At 48.2% G+C, this 17,754-nt stretch overlaps 1 protein-coding gene across 1 annotated transcript in view; it reads right to left on the bottom strand.

Moving 5' to 3' along the window:
- PKHD1L1 (PKHD1 like 1) overlaps window positions 1-17,754 on the bottom strand; it is a 155,971-nt gene that overhangs the window by 117,965 nt on the left and 20,252 nt on the right. The window contains exons 14-20 of the mRNA XM_083186703.1: window positions 17,010-17,098; window positions 13,264-13,423; window positions 10,089-10,221; window positions 7,945-8,088; window positions 6,019-6,176; window positions 4,183-4,296; window positions 3,949-4,098 (exon numbers count right to left, since the gene is read on the bottom strand). Of these exons, the coding sequence (XP_083042829.1) occupies window positions 3,949-4,098; window positions 4,183-4,296; window positions 6,019-6,176; window positions 7,945-8,088; window positions 10,089-10,221; window positions 13,264-13,423; window positions 17,010-17,098 (948 nt within the window). The remainder of the gene's footprint in view (window positions 1-3,948; window positions 4,099-4,182; window positions 4,297-6,018; window positions 6,177-7,944; window positions 8,089-10,088; window positions 10,222-13,263; window positions 13,424-17,009; window positions 17,099-17,754) is intronic.

Genomic DNA, 17,754 nt, shown 5'->3' with positions numbered 1-17,754 from the left:
TCCCTGAGTCCAGCCCCCTACTGACTTCCTCATAGAAGCTAATTAAATTAGTCTGACATGATCTATTTTTGATGCTGAGCCTTACTTATCACTTTCTCCTGTTCTAAGAAATTTGGGATACTATTCTGTATAACATTTCCCCCACAATGGATGTAAGGCTGACCGGTCTATAATTTTCAGGGTTAGTTTTGCTACCTTTCTTCCATATTGGTACTATGTATGTCAGTCCCTTGGTACCGTCCCCGAGTTTATTGATTCCTTGAATATCAGATATAGGGGGAAATTTACTTAAATGGATTTGTGGAAAAAAATTGTATTTTCCTAGGAAAATACGAATTTTTTGAGTGTATTTGTATTTTTGGCATTTACTATGCCAAAAATACAAATATTCGTATTCATATTGATGGGACATTCGTATTTGATTTTACAAATATACAAATGTTTACACCATCGATAGAATACGACAGGAATCACCATTCAAAAGAATGGTGGTTCCTGATTTACTAAGCGGCCGTACTGATAATACGGCTGCTAATTGGCGTGAAATGCCCGGCCAAATAGGACAGGAAAATACACCTTATTTTCCTGTTGTATTTGGCTTTAGCCTGCACGGATCAGTCAGATCCGTGCAGGCTTCAGTGTTAAAAAAATAGAAAAATAAATAAATTAAAGAAAAAAAACAGCGTGGGGTCCCCCCCACAGCTGTAACCAGCACCAGGCTGACGGAGCCGGGGCCGGTAATAAAGAAATCAGGAAACCCCGAAAATAGGGGTTCCCTGATTTTTTACAACCAGCCCCAGGCTCCATGGCCGGGGCTGGTTCCCAAAATACGGGGGACAAAATGACTAGGGGTCCCCCGTATTTTAAGAACCAGCCCCAGGCCAAACCAGCCAACAGGGTAATGCCACAGCCGGGGGGAGACTTTTTATACAAGTCCCCCCAGCCAAAGCATTAACCCTCTGACCAGTCAGCCTGGCCAGGGGCCCTGGGGGAGTGGGGACCCCCCCCCCAATGAAGGGGTCCCCCCCCCTCCAGGACTTACCTGACCAGGCTGAAGCCTGGTGCTGTCCCCGGTGACCCTGGGCTGTGGTCACCGGGCTGATCTTGGTGTAAAAAAAAAGAATAAACTATTGTTTAATACTGGTGAACTATGAGTCCCAGCAAGCCTCCCCCGCAAGCTGGGACTTGGAGAACCACAAGTCCCAGCCTGTGGGGCATTAAAGGGCCCGCTGGCACTTGTAGTTCCACAGTATGAAAAATAGTAAAATAAACACACACTGACACACATTTAAAATAAAACTTTAATACATCCAAAGCCCATACATACTGATACTTACCTATCTTCATCCCGTAGGTAGCCCTGGTCCTGATGTCCTGGTCTGTGTTGGCGTCTGTATCCATGTCGGCATCCCTGTCGGCGGTGGCGTCGGTGTCCGGAGTCCAACGAAATCCATGGTGGAAGCTGTGGAAGGAAACTATACTCACCTGTCCCAGGGCGACATAGTCCAAGGGGGTCTTGGCAAAATAACAAAGCGAGAAAGCGAACCAGACGAACAGCTGAGAGCCGCACTGTACTGTGTACATGTGCGGCTCCGCCCCCAAATGCCGCTATTGGTCGCCTTGCGGCCTAGCTGCCAATCAGGAGCCCTGGGACAGGTGAGTATAGTTTCCTTCCACAGCTTCCACCATGGATTTCGTCGGACTCCGGACGCCGACGCCATCGCCGACAGGGATGCCGATATGGATACAGACGCCGACACAGACCAGGACATCAGGACCAGGGCTACCTACGGGATGAAGATAGGTAAGTATCAGTATGTATGGGCTTTGGATGTATTAAAGTTTTATTTTAAATGTGTGTCAGTGTGTGTTTATTTTACTATTTTTCATACTGTGGAACTACAAGTGCCAGCGGGCCCTTTAATGCCCCGCAGGCTGGGACTTGTGGTCCCAGCTTGCGGGGGAGGCTTGCTGGGACTCATAGTTCACCAGTATTAAACAATAGTTTATTCTTTTTTTTTACACCAAGATCAACCCGGTGACCACAGCCCAGGGTCACCGGGGACAGCACTAGGCTTCAGCCTGGTCAGGTAAGTCCTGGAGGGGGGGACCCCTTCATTGGGGGGGGTCCCCACTCCCCCAAGGCGTCTGGCCAGGCTGACTGGTCAGAGGGTTAATGCTTTGGCCGGGGGGACTTGTATAAAAAGTCTCCCCCCGGCTGTGGCATTACCCTGTTGGCTGGTTTGGCCTGGGGCTGGTTCTTAAAATACGGGGGACCCCTAGTCATTTTGTCCCCCCTATTTTGGGAACCAGCCCCGGACCTGGAGCCTGGGGCTGGTTGTTAAAAATCGGGGAACCCCTATTTGTCTGGTTCCCTGATTTTTAATTACCGGCCCCGGCTCTTTCAGCCTGGTGCTGGTTACAGCTGTGGGGGGGACCCCACGCCGTTTTTTTTTTCTATTTATTTTTTTTCTATTTTTTTTTACACACTGCAGCCTGCACGGATCTGACTGATCCCTGCAGACTGCCAGAAAAATTCGTATTAGCGGCCATATATATGGCCAGCTAATACGAATGGTTACGCCATCGGAGGGTTACAAAGCAGTCGTATCTGACTGCTTTGTACATTCCCCTCCGGAACACGACTTTGCATACGACTGAAACAGTCGTATGCAGTCGTAGGGAAAATACTAATAGGAAAAACTAGGTTTTTCATATTAGTAAATTTCCCCCATAATGGTAGTGCTATGACAGAACTCAATTATTTTAGTATCCTAGGGTGTATTTCTTCCGGACCAGGAGATTTGTTACTATTTAGGTTCTGTAATCTATTTTTGACTATTTCCTCACTCAAACATACAGTTGTGGGATATTTTCTGAAGATTCTGCTCTTGTAAATACCGAAGCAAAAAATTTATTGAATAATTCTGCTTTCTCTTTTCCTTCTATTACCAGGGTAGCCTGCTTATTTTTTAGTGGGACAATTTTTTCCTTCCTTATCCATTACAACCTTTTCGTGTTAGATTCTAGATCCCAAAATCTAAATGTATATATTCACTCTCGATATATAAATCAGAGTTGCCTACTTTCTGTCTGCCCCCTCTGGGAGAGGGCAGCCAGTTCAGTGACGTGGGGGGCGTGGCCGTTGATGGGCTAGGACGGGGGCAAGGGGCCAACGGGTGTCATCCTGAGTGGGGCGTGGCCAGCATGATTGCGTCCCCTTGGCCACACCCCTCGCCATGCATTGCCGGTATTTCAGGCATTGCACAGCGGGGAGCAGGGTTACAAAAGACGCAATTTGCGTCATTTGTTCCCACGGACCCCCGATTTCTGGGACCTTCCGGAAATCCAATCAGATCCCTCACACAATGCCAGTGCCGCCGACAGGGGGGTGCTGTGGGTACAGCTGTCCTGGGCCCCGGCCTCTGGAGGTCCCCTGCCAGCTGCCCACAGCGGCACGGTGCCACCCCCAACCCCCGCGGCCGCACATCGCCTCCCCCAAACTGGTGGCCCCCCAGCCAGGCACGCACAATACACAGTGCAGCCTGTAGAGCGCCGAGCCTAGGACACAGTCAGAGGGACTCGGCGATCTGTAGGCTGCACTGTGCAGTGTGCGCTCCCGCAGAGGAGACATGGAGGCGTACATGCAGGAACAAGGGCGATGTCGCTGCTAGGTATGTAATGGTGCTGGGGGTAGGGTGGTGGTGCAGGTGCAGCTACGCAGGGGGTGCCCGGACTGAAGGTCAGTCCCGGGGGGGGGGGGGGCTCCCAAACTGAGGGTCAGTCCCAGGCCCCAAGATTAGATTAGTGGCAGCCCTGCACAACGCATTGCAGAAAGAAGCCCATAGGTGAAACTCAGAGGTGAAAAGAGATGTCTGCTTTAGTACATCCCGCCCAACGGCACAGCACCATATCTGTAAAGGTAAATTCTAGGTTCCACACTCATACCTGGCTATACAAAGTTAGCGATATTGACCCATACGGTGTCTGGCTTATTGGTTTGTTCTCCGCTGAGTCATACAACACGTATGGATTCTTTACGGAATACCGTCCACAAAATGGTTCGTTCTCATTTGTTACAAAGCCCCTGTAGTAAGACTGAGGAAAACACAAATAATTTAATCAGAGAATTGACCTGAAATGACCAATAACACAACAATTATCATTTATAGATCCACATACCAAAGTGAAATCAGTTTCATAGTTCCTGAAGTATTTGACTGAATAGCTTTCCGTTACTTTGTCTATGGTGTCCGGACAGAGGGCGCTGACCATTCCTAGTATAGCGCTTTGTACCTAGAACAAGAGGATAACTTTATACAGGATCTGACAAGAATATATACAACGAGTAAGCCCGCTCGAAGCAAAAGCTTCGAAAGTTAGTCTGCTACCTTCTGTGTGTGTGTGTGTGTGTTTGAGGTAAGAGATGTGGTTTCACTCTCTGCCAGCAGATGGCAGTGTTTCCAGTCAATGTAATGGTCCGTATAATTGCAGTCTAGGGTGTTTTTGTTTACTAAGGTGGGAGTTCTACTGAAGATAATGTTGTAACAGGGCAACCAATCAGATTCTAGGTGTTAAATATATAAGAAGCAGATTCTTATTGGTTGCCCATCTTCAAGAGAACTCTGGGACCATCTTTGGAAATAAATGCTCGACTTTAGAGAGACCGTGTCCAGCCCATGATCCAGATGATAGGTTGAAAATGTAGGGGAGAGATTCTATTCTATAGTTACTCGAATAAATAACATAAGTGGCCAGAAAAGGTTTAATATCCTATAATAAACACACATACATCAGTAGGAGACAGAACTGAGCTTCCTAAGCACATATTCTCCCATCTCATGGTAAGACACCTTTCTCTTCCTGTTACCAGCTGCTCACTGGTCTCTCTCTGGTCTGTTGTGCTGATTGAGCGCTCAGATTTACACATACAGAATTGGCATAACCAGTGGTAGCAGCTTCTGTTCCATCCTATATAATGCATGCTGTGGCTGCAGCTGTAGCAAAATCAAATTATATTGCTGGGTCGGAGAGGAGATTTCCAGCAACTGGAACCCTCCCCTGTGTTCGCCTGTGGAACCAGTGTGGTTTCGGCAAGTTTGCTGGCTTATAACCATGCATCTTACATAGTCTGGAAATATTTTACTTGAGAGCATGGTGATACCTGACTGTAACCCTTAGGTAGAGAATTCAAGATCCGTGGTTAGCGGTGGCTATGTGTATATGCTGGGTGCGTGCGAAATCGGTAAAAAGATTGTGAACGCGGACAGCTGACATAACTGGATGTCAGCTGCCCACCCAATTCCCTGCATTTCTACACGCATATGGAAGGGTGGTCTGGACCACCCTTCCATATGCGTTCGCCTTTACCATCATTGGAAGGCGACCATCGATATATGGGGGAGGTTCCCATTGGCATGCGAATGGATTGCGAACAAATCCTGCTTGCGAATGGGTGGCACCGGCTAACCATTCGCAAGGCGGGGTTAGGGTGACTCACAAGGATGCAAATTCGTATTCGAGCGAGTCAACCAGAAAAAGGCCCATGGTCCGATTTGACGCGATTCTGATGGATCGGGCCGATAAATCAGACCAAACCTCATGTGTGTAGACATCCCACATCAGATTGGAGTCGAGAGGTCGGACGTGCTGCAAAAAAGATTTAATAAATTTTATGTGCAACTGGGCCGGAGGGCGCATAGAGGCGGCGGGCAGAGAATGCAGAGAGATGCAGAGAGCCGGAGGGGGGGGGGACGCAGACGGCGTGCAGGGAAAGCCTGGCAGTGGGCAAACTTTTTAAAACTTTTTTAGTCTAAAAAAAACTCCATACAGTGATTGGCTGAGAGCCCAAATGGAAGGCCGCTGATTGGCTGGGTTTGTTTATGTTTGGGCAGATTGGCTCCTGGCTCACCATGCCCAGGTCTCCGCGGAACCCCCCTCAGCCTAATGTATGAGGGCCTTATCTGTCATGTACTGGCCACGTACAGACCTTGCAGTGGTCGGTTTAATATCACTGACCTGTGCAGCGGATGCATTGACTGGCAGTGGTGGGGAGTAGACATTGTCCCATACTAGTGTGAAAGTCTGCATATCCGAGGTCCCTTTAGTCGTCTCCTCAATATCCAGTGTAATGTTACCTCCATATGGAATATCGTATGTAAGAAGCTGAAAATCCCCTGAGGGTAGAAAATGGACAGTTAAGACATATCTATATATTAATAGCAGGAGGGTGACATTTATGTGACATTGATCACATTACACAGCATGCTCTATGGTTCTTGTGCATGGACTCACACCAAAAGGCTTATATGAAAACAGTTTATTTATGTTTGTCTAGTGCTATTAAATATAAGGTTTGTAAATGTTTCAATTAAAAAAATAATTATAATAACAATAAAAAACATTGTTCCTAGCCCGTCCATAGAGTGTTTCCTATTTGGGCAATAAGTAGCACTTGCTACTCAATAGCACTTTGTGTACTCAATAGCTTTTTTTGTACTCTGCTGTAACAGTTACAGCTATAAGTGATAGCAATATAAGTTTAATGGGGACAGATAAAAGTCCTTGGATGCAAAAACACTGTCTTAGACTCTCTATACAGGATCCCCTATTTGCGGTACTCAGTAGTAATGAGTTGCATTAGGTGGACAATTGGAGGGGGCCCTAACTACGGATGCTTGCCGCTTCCCTTCCTGATGTCATATAAACACCACTTAGTCTCCTCTGTAAGAGAAGAGTCTCCTCTTTCATATGATACCAGTCTCAAGTCTCTAGGATACACAGAACAGGAGATATCAGGGTGCAAAGTAGACACATTTTTCCCAATTGACTAGAATGGACCCGTTAATTCAGACACGAGTCGCTACAGATGGTCCCTTCGTGGATTAGCGCTGCTGGATATATTGTAAAGTAATGTACTGTATTCAGGTCAAGTCGACCCCCTCCACCCCTGGGGGAAGGGGAGGAGGCGGTTGACTTCAGCTGCATACACATTATGCACAGTACCAACAGTTCAAAATATTCAGCATCGGCTACGTGAACGTAAATATTTGTTTAGGATCATTACACTACACAGCCCATTTGCTCGCAGCGATGTTCACGAGCGTCCCATTACGCACAAGCGTCCCATTACGCACGAGCGTCCCATTACGCACGAGTGTCCCATACTGTAAGCGTGCTCCGTACGGCGAATGGTGGGATTCCATTGGCACATTACAGTATATCACTCCGACGCTAGCTTGATGGAGCATTAGCCACCCAGTGGTGGCTGATTGTATTGCATGGCGTGCGCCCACGCCCCTTGGCGGACGGCAGCACAAGAAGAAAATCGGTACGCCAGAATCTCCGCCAAGGCGAGCTGGTGGCAATATTGAGAGGCGCTACATCTGTAGGATGCTGTTGTCTGAGCTTCACATACCAAATTAAAGGTCTTGTTCTGTAGATTTGCAGAATCTAGCATTGTAATTGGCTGCTTCTTTTCAGGGTAATGAAGCATAACATCCACCTTTCCATTTACAATGCACCACCATTGTGCTCTTGAAAATGTGACAGTTGGTGAACTCTCCTTGTACGCCTGTCGGGTGACCTACATCATGTGACCTGCTGGGTGACCTAGACCATGTGACCTGCTGGGTGACCTGGAAACTGTCACATATTCCAGAGCACAAACTGAATGAACGCTTTCAGAAGCCGACGCAGCAGTGAACAATTACTGAACAATAAAATCCATATGGCAGAAAATGGATTAAGAAGCATTAATTAAAAGCACGCTACAGAACAATGCAAAGATATCCACTCTTTTATTTTAGGTTTTGGTCCGTACATACTGGGCGAATCGAGGACGAGCGATATACAGTAGCGCATACACACTGAGCAATATCGTCCTATGATATCGTTCAGTATCATCACTGTGTCCACCATCTAATCATGCAGATGTTTGCGTACCTCTTTGCGACACGAAGGTCACAGTGTAGACATTTTGTACACCTGAAGATTGCCGTGTTACCACCACTGCGTCTGGTTGTATGGACCATAATTGGTTTAGCGCTGACTGCACGTCACCAGCGCTGGCATCATCTGGCAATGGAACTAGGGATAAAAACAAAGGGAAAAATAAAATCTAAAACAATTTCCAATGGTGTAATGTGTGTCGCACTCTCCTGCTACCCAAGTAGCATTTATTATTATTATTATCATTGTTTATTTATATGGTGCCACAAGGGTTCCGCAGCGCCGGGCAATACATAGATGAGTAAAAAATCCGGTACTGCTTTCCTAGCACGGTGCCCGTCTCATTGATTGTATGCCTTAAGTTTAAGGTACTTAAGGCATACAATCAACGTGATGGACCCGATTTTTTAATCTCATGGATCTTATGCATCCATAAGATGCATGAGATCCATGAGATCCAAGAGATAAAAAATTGTGAGCACCCAATAACCATTGTTAACTCCACCAGCACTATCAACGCCAACCCGAAGCGTGGCGAGCGCAGCGAGCCCGCGAGGGGCGGCGGTACGCGTCCTCCGACCTTTTCATACCCCCACTATCCATGTCGGCGTGTAGTTGATTTTATATAGTGTGGCGAGCGCAGCGAGCCACCGAGCCCGAAGCATGGCGAGCGCACGCAGACTACTTTACATGTATTCCGCGTCCCCTCGCTGCGCTCGCCACACTATATAAAATCAACTCCACGCCGACGTGGATAGTGGGGGTATGAAAAGGTCGGAGGACGTGTACCGCCGCCCCTCGCGGGCTCGCTGCGCTCGCCACGCTTCGGGTTGGCGTCAATAGTGGGGTGGCGTTAACAATGGGGGGGCCATTTCACCCATGGGGGGGTAAGCAATTAAAATTGGGGTTTTGGGGGCTTTTTACATTGGTTCCAATGTAAAAATCTCGTCGATCGCGTCGATTGCATCATCTCATGCATCTTATGCCGCACAAACACATAAGATGCATGAGATGCTTGAGATATCAGCCCCACACATACAATCTAGATCGTGGGCGCCGTGCTAGGAAAGCAGTAGCAAAAATCCAATTAAGTTACGAATTACAGCACATGGCGATTTGAGACAAGTACATGCTAAATAAAGACAGTGACATCAGGGGACAGGACAGTGACGCCATTATTAGAGTGCAGATATATATATATATATATTTCAAGAAAAACACATGAGGAGAGAGGGCCCTGATTGTGAGAGCTTACATTCCAAAGTGGAGGGGGCAGACAGACAGGAGTGACACAGAAGGGGTAGACGCATAGTTACCTCCCCTCCTGCATTCTGCAGGATACTCCCTGAAATAGCAGCAATCTCCCTCCCTCCCTCATTAGTCTAGCAATCTCCCTCATGTCACCTAGCCCACATTACACTGTAACATCATAGTTACCTCCCCTCCTGCATTCTGCAGCAAACTCCCTGAAATAGCAGCAATCTCCCTCTCTCCCTCATTAGTCTAGCAATCTCCCTCATGTCACCTAGCCCACCTTACACTGTTACATCATAGTTACCCCCCCCCTTCTGCATTCCACAGGAGACTCCCTGAAATAGCAGCAATCTCCCTCTCTCCCTCATTAGTCTAGCAATCTCCCTCATGTCACCTTGCCCACATTACACTGTTACATCATAGTTACCTCCCCTCCTGCATTCTGCAGGAGACTCCCTGACATAGCAGCAATCTCCCTCTCTCCCTCAGTCTAGCAATCTCCCTCATGTCACCTAGCCCACATTACACTGTTACATCATAGTCACTTCCAGTCCTGCATTCTGCAGGAGACTCCCTGACATAGCAGCAATCTCCCTCTCTCCCTCATTAGTCTAACAATCTCCCTCATATCACCGAGCCCACATTACACTGTTAAATTTTTTTGGGGAAAAGGCATGCGTTACACAAGTGTTCTCGTTACACATCCCCTCGCATGTCACCGAGGGGCATCAGCGGTGGGGGGTGAGTGTTCGAACTGGAAGTGGGCAGCCTCTCAGGCACTCGGTAAACTGCGATGTTCGAGCCAACCTGGATTGGGCCCCATACATAATATTAATAATGTATACAGTAGATATGAGAGGAACCCCGCGGTTATATCGCCGTACCTGTTTTCTCAGTCCCGTAGGCGAGTGTGTAATACACGGGTGGACACAGAGCATCACAATAGCTGCTCACTGTAATTGTTTGTACTTCATATACGGCATCTTGGGATTTATTCCAGTTTTGTAAAGTTATGATCTTGGGGAGAAAAACAAAATGTTACTGTGAGAGCATAATTTCCTGTATCATCTTTTATATAAGAGTACATAGTTCAGGGCCGGAATAAGAGGGGGCTCAGGGTGTCATTACACCTGGGCCCCCCTTTATCTAGGGCCCCCCTGTGGTCAGCATGTATTTTTAACTAAAGGTTTTGTGCATGGCAGTGGGGTAGTGCTGTGGTTTCACCTATCTGCCAACGCGACAATGATTAATGGTGCTCAGCATTGGGAGCTGAGGCACACTGACTGCACAAGTATGCAGTGCATTATGGGAGTTGACTAAGTCCCATGAGACTTTGCACAAGAGGTCAGAGGCAGAGAGGATTGTGCTGAGCTCTACTTGGTGGAGCTCATCATATGCTTCTCAGGCCCATGGAGGACAACAGCAGCAGCAGCCTCATCATGGGAGGGTTTTTAACACAGGCTTTTCATGTGGTATTATATATTTATATTCCCCCTGCATTTATATTCCCCCAGTGACCAAGTTTATACTGCCTTTACTCTGTGTTTTGACAGTGTGATATTCTCCAATGCAGTTTACAGCCATTAATGACAAGTGGGAGGGGAACCCCCTGTCTAAAGTGCCCCGGGCCCCCCGAAAGGCTTAATCTTGCCCTGACATAGTTACAATATACAATAAATTGTACTTGCATGGATAAGATGTTCTAACATCTAAGAGTTTATATGCTTAGGTAACAGAGATTACTAACCACAACTAGTAATTTCTGGTCTGGATTAAGCTATGTCCAAATCTGCTGACATGGACACTGTATAAGTACACCACGTCCCCTCGCATGGCTCGCGCACAGTGCTTCGCTGCCCTTGCCATGCTTCAGGCACGGTGCCTCCCTGCGCTGGGCACACTATTATATTCTCCCTCTATGTCCACTGGGATCGTGGGTACCTGTGTATTATCATGGCGCCCACGATTTCCATCGTAGGGCATTGTACGACCAAAAATCGGTCGTATCGCATGCGATGCGACCTGATTTTTAATTGTACAGCCACCCAGATGGCTGATTCCTATGGTAATGCACCCCCAGACCCGATTTTTAATTGTACACCCACCCTGATGGGTGATTAAATGCCCCCCATTGTTAACGCCACCCTCACTATCAACGCCAACCCGAAGCGTGGCGAGCGCAGCAAGCCTGCGTCCTACGACCTTTTCATACAACCACTATCCACGTTGGCGTGGAGTTGATTTTATATAGTGATTTTATATAGTGTGGCGAGCGCAGCAAGCCACCAAGCCCGAAGCGTGGTGAGCGCAGCGAGCCCCGCGAGGGGACGCGGATTACTTCACATGCATTCCGCGGCCCCTCGCCACCTTTTGGGCTCGGTGGCTCGCTGCGCTCGCCACACTATATCAAATCAACTCCACGCTGACGTGGATAGTGGGGGTATGAAAAGGTCGGAGGATGCGTACCACCGCCTCTTGTGGACTCGCTGCGCTAGCCACACTTCGGGTTGGCGTTGATAGTGGGGTGGCGTTAACAATAGGGGGGCATTTAACATAGTAATCACCCATCAGGGTGGGTGTACAATTTAAAATCGGGTCTGGGGGTGCTTTTAACATAGGAATCAGCCATCAGGGTGGCTGTACAATGGCCAATCGGCTATAATCGTGTCGCATTGCATGCCATTATAATGGCATGTGATGCGACGTGATATAAAAATTGTATAGTCGGCTCTTAAAACCCTGAAATCGGGTCCCATCGGGTCCCATCGTATACCTTAATTAGTGGTATACGATGCCCGATGGGCGCCGTGATAATACACAAGTACCGGATCGTGAAGTAAGAACACGTTGGTTTTAAAAAAAAATCATGAAAAACTGTTGAATTTTCTAATGTGTCATCCTATTGTCTGTCAATTTAATTACTGTCGACCAATCCACCAGTTCCCTAAGAATTGACAGGTAAGAGCCGATTGGCTATTTGGGCAATTTCTCACCTTTAAGCCCCATACATATTATTGTTAATGACGTGTGGGAGCGCACACTGTTAACAACATTGAGTGTACACACTAGGCGATATTGTTCACAATATCGCTCAGATAGATTATCAATCAATCAATATAGTTATGACCACAGCATTACCGTGCTAAGTGCAGTGACATCATTAACACAAGAGAAGCGTCTGTCATACTGAGCCCTATCTTGCTACCCTGTGGGATTTTAGCAGACACAGATGCACAATCCTGGACCTATACAGGGACACTATTGCTGGACCAGGGGGAAGTGCGGTATTTCTAACCTGTACGTACTGTACCTGTACTTCCCACCTGTACCTACATTACCTGTATTTTCTACCTGTAATTCCCACCTGTACGTACATGTACTTCCCACCTGTACTTACCTGTATTTGCTACCTGTATGGAGCTGTACTTCCCACGTGTACGCACCTGTATTTCCCACCTGTACGTACCTGTATTTCCCACCTATACTTCCCACTTGTTGTATGCACCTGTATTCCCTACCTGTACGTACCTGTACTTCCCACCTGTACGTACCTGTACTGTACTTCCCACCTGTACGTACCAGTACTTCCCACCTGTACGTACCTGTACTTCCCACCTGTATGCACCTGTACTTCCCACCTGTACGTACCTGTACTTCCCACCTGTATGCACCTGTACTTCCCACCTGTACGTACCAGTACTTCCCACCTGTACGTACCTGTACTTCCCACCTGTATGCACCTGTACTTCCCACCTGTACGTACCTGTACTGTACTTCCCACCTGTACGTACCAGTACTTCCCACCTGTACGTACCTGTACTTCCCACCTGTATGCACCTGTACTTCCCACCTGTATGCACCTGTACTTCCCACCTGTACGTACCTGTACTGTACTTCCCACCTGTACGTACCAGTACTTCCCACCTGTACGTACCTGTACTTCCCACCTGTATGCACCTGTATTTCCCACCTGTACGTACCTGTACTTCCCACCTGTATGTACCTGTACATCCCACCTGTACGCACCTGTACGTACCTGTATATCCCACTTGCACGTACCTGCTGTTCTAGAACCGTATCACTTTGGGATTGTATGGCCTGTACTTCATTTACTGCATCTGCAGTTTGTTGGTCAGTATATAAGCTCTCGCGCTTGTATACGCCGACGTCGATTGCCGCAGACCCATGGTAATTCTGGACGTACGCCTCAAAGTAACACCTGGAAAACATGCGGGAGGAAATTCAGATGAAAAATTTTTTGTTTCTTGTTATGCGTCTGATAATCCATATATTGGGGCCGATTCTGTTCGCACAGCTCCGAATTCGGCCCCGTCCCCCAATTAATTGCATGTGCACACCCTTGGAGTAAATGCCTTCAATGAGTCCATGAGGGGTGTTTGCATAATGATGGACAGGCAGGGGGCGGTCGCAGGGATCCACCCAGAGTTTTAAACAGTGGGCACACCCATGGAAATGCTGGGCAGATACCTGGGAATGCAGGCATGCCCATGCCTACTCAGGGCGGGCGGCTGATGTCACATGATATTCAACACAGCATGGGTAACAGGGAGAGGCAGATGGTGACAGGGAAAGACAGGTGGAGGCAGAGTGTGACAGGAAGTGATAGGGAGAGGCAGAGGGAGACAGGGAAAGACAGGGGGAGGCATAGTGTGACAGGAAGAGATAGGAAGAGGCAAAGGATTACAGGGAGAGACATGGGTAGGCACAGTGTGACGGAGAGACAGTAAGAGACATAGTGTGACAGTAAGAGATAGGCAGAGGGTAACAGGGGGAGGCAGAGTGTGACAGGGAGAAATAGGGAGAGGCAGAGGGTGACAGGGGAAGGCAGAGTGTGACAGGGAGAGATAGGGAGAGGCAGAGGGTGACTGGGGGAGGCAGAGTGAGACAGGGAAAGACAGGGGGAGGCATAGTGTGACAGGAAGAGATAGGGAGAGGCAAAGGATTACAGGGAGAGACATGGGTAGGCAGAGTGTGACGGAGAGACAGTAAGAGACATAGTGTGACAGTAAGAGATAGGCAGAGGGTAACAGGGGGAGGCAGAGTGTGACAGGGAGAAATAGGGAGAGGCAGAGGGTGACAGGGGAAGGCAGAGTGTGACAGGGAGAGATAGGGAGAGGCAGAGGGTGACAGGGAAAGACAGGGGGAGGCATAGTGTGACAGGAAGAGATAGGGAGAGGCAGAGCATGACAGGAAAATATAGGAAGAGGCAGAGGTTTACAGAGAGAGACATGGGTAGGCAGAGTGTGACAGGGAGAGACAGTGGGAGGCATAGTGTGACAGGAAGAGATAGGCAGAGGGTAACAGGGGGAGGCAGAGTGTGACAGGGAGAGATAGGGAGAGGCAGAGGGTGACTGGGGGAGGCAGAGTGAGACAGGGAAAGACAGGGGGAGGCATAGTGTGACAGGAAGAGATAGGGAGAGGCAGAGCATGACAGGGAGAGAAGGAAGAGGCAGAGGTTTACAGAGAGAGACATGGGTAGGCAGAGTGTGACAGGGAGAGAAAGTGGGAGGCATAGTGTCACAGGAAGAGATAGGGAGAGGCAGAGCATGACAGGGAGAGAAGGAAGAGGCAGAGGTTTACAGAGAGAGACATGGGTAGGCAGAGTGTGACAGGGAGAGAAAGTGGGAGGCATAGTGTCACAGGAAGAGATAGGGAGAGGTAGAGGGTGACCAGGGAGGCAGAGTGTGACAGAAAGAGCTAGTAAGAGGAAGAGGGTGATAGGGAGAGGCATAGGGGAGGCAGAGTGTGACAGTGAGATAAAGGGGAAGACATAGTGTGACAGGGAGAGACAGGAAGAGGCAAAGGGTTACAGGGAGAGACAGGGGGAGGCAGAGTGTGACAGGAAGAGATAAGAAGAGGCAGAGGGTGACAGGGGGAGATAGAGAGGGGCAGCAGTGGGCCTCTTGGTCCTCAGGGGCCACAGTGCACTGCACTTGCTGCACCAAAGGTAGTCCTGCCTCTGGGGATTATTCTGTTCACTCCTTCTGGCAAATTCCTTCTTAGATGGACAAAACCATGTGCACTGCAGGTGGGGTAGATGTTACTTGTGTAGAGAGAGTTAGATGTGGGTGGGGTTTTAGTTCAAAGTGAGATCTATATTGCAGTATAAAAATAAAGCAGCCAGTATTTACCCTGCACATAAACAAAATAACTCACCCAAATCTAATTCTCTCTGCACATGTTACATCTGCCCCCCTGCAGTGCACATGGTTTTGTCCATCTAAGAAGGAATTTGCCGGAAGGACTGAACCAGAATAACCCCCTCTGTTTTGTACCATTGGGAATAGAGTTATATACCGACATTTAGCTGTGGTGTCATTGGCTGGCAGAAGGCTTCCAGGGGCAAGCGTTAGAGGGGGGTTTCCTATCCTAACGTTTGATTTTAGAGCGATTGTTGCCAGCCCATAAAGGATGCATAATTAGCATATAACAAGCTATAGTCTGCCCCAGACACAGTGTAGTCTACATCAAATATATGAAGGCCCAATGACCACGGTATGCACCAGATTCTCTATGGTGCAGTGATTGAGCATCCAGATCCACAGGCACACACACACAGCAGACTTGGTAGGAAAATCCATTATACTGCATGTAGTGGCCGCTGGGCAGTCTGTGAGGAAAGGGGGGTTTCTGGGCAACTGGAAACCCCCTGCATTTGCCTACTCTTGGCCTAAATGGTGTTGGTGTGCAGGTGATTATATTGCTTTGTGGGGCTGATCTTTCTTTGGTACTATACTTTTATCTGTCTTATTATCTTATTATTAAAAACAGTTCTATATAATAGAAGGCTAATGCTGCTCCTTCTCACCCAGGGGCGTAACTAACTATTTTTTTTTCGGCGACCCCCCCCCCCCCCCCGCACACACCTAACCTGCCCCCCCCCCTTCTTACCCGTACCTGTCCTGCACCCTGCACCCGCGGTCTGCGTCCAACTCGGCTCTCTGCCGGGACCTGCCTGACCGTCACGGTCCCGGCCGGCTCCTGCTGCTACAATGAAAACTGACTCTTAGAAAATGGCTGCCCCATACTGCCTGCAGTATGGGGGCAGCCATTTTCTAATTGTCAGTTTTCATTGCAGCAGGACCCGGCCGGGACCGTGACGTCAGGCAGGTCCCGACAAAAAGCCGGGCAAGACACAGACCGCGGGTAACTATAGCCCCGCAGCCCCCCGGCGGCGCCCCCAATTTCTCTGCGCCACCGCGGGGGGCTGCGGAGCTATAGTTACGCCACTGTTCTCACCTCTATGGGGGGAATTCAAGTGTTTTGGGCAACAGAGGCCACTAAATGGCACTCAAGGTTCAAGTGTTCAGGCACACCCAGCCGCCAGTGCTGACATTAGTGTTGTATTGTTCCATCATCTTGATAGGCTGGTAAGCAAATCAGCTGATTGGGCTGCAGTTTAGGGCACCTGGACTGGGGTTGAGAATAGAATTAAGGCCTAATTTAATTGTTATCTATCACCTGTCCTGATGTACTGTGGGGGGCAAAGTTCTTAAGGTGACTGCCAGATGGCTGTGCCAATGTAACTTACTGATGGAACCATTACGTTATGTACATTGTGCTACAGCGCCAGCCGGGCAGCCTACAGCCAAAGTCTCCTGCACACTCCTCAAGCATTAGATCCTACATGCCAGGTGTACAGTATAACCTGCCTTACATGCAAATGGAGATTATGACTGGCGAGTCCCTGAGCGCCCATACACGCTGTTTTAACATATCGCAAGGACTGCTCTCTATGACATCCGCTGGAAGTATAATATCACATGATCTGTAATCACACTTACGGGTTTCCCTTCTGGAGGAGAAAAGTCTGTGACTTCTGAGATAAATACGTAAAGTAAGAAGTTGCGTAGTGACCGTAAGCGACTTGTACCTGATAGGAAACACAGTATTAGTACAGTTCCGGCAGAGTTCACTCCATTAGCTGATCCCATGCTGCTTATGTGCGACAATCGGGAAACGACTTCCTTTGAAATCGTACAATGGTCACACGATGTATTGGAGAATACAATCTGCACATGATCGGTACCCAACCCAATGTAGATGACGAATCTTTAGTGCAGCAGGTAAAATCTCCAATCCGATAAATGACTGGTGGGGGCACGCATCGGATCAGAATGGTACTGAAAACAGGTACGATTCTGCACTTCTTACGATGTGTCGAAATCAGAGGAATTCAGCCTAAATCGTTCTGGTGTGTACCCAGCAGTAGACAAATATACCGTGCTAAGGGTCTCATTTATCAAAGAGAGATAAAATTCACTGTGCATGATAAAACTTATTGCATATAACAACTGGCGCACCAGCCAATCAGCTCCCAACTGCCATCAGTTCAGTTTCCAACTGACATGCGTTTAAAAAACGGCAGTTGGAAGCTGATAGGCCGGGCACCATAATGACACATGACAGTTGGGAGTTGATTGGTTGGAGAAACATTTGTCATGCAGAGCAAGATTTACTCATTGATAAATGAGCCCCAAAGTATATTAAAAAATTACAACTTTGCCCAGGAAGCTTTTTGGCCTTTGT

Source organism: Crinia signifera, chromosome 5 (genome assembly GCF_055691185.1).
Source record: "Crinia signifera chromosome 5, ASM5569118v1, whole genome shotgun sequence".
Taxonomy (NCBI): Eukaryota; Metazoa; Chordata; class Amphibia; order Anura; family Myobatrachidae; genus Crinia; species Crinia signifera.
The sequence above is the reverse complement of the archived record's forward strand: the minus strand, read 5'-3'. Positions and strand labels throughout refer to the sequence as shown.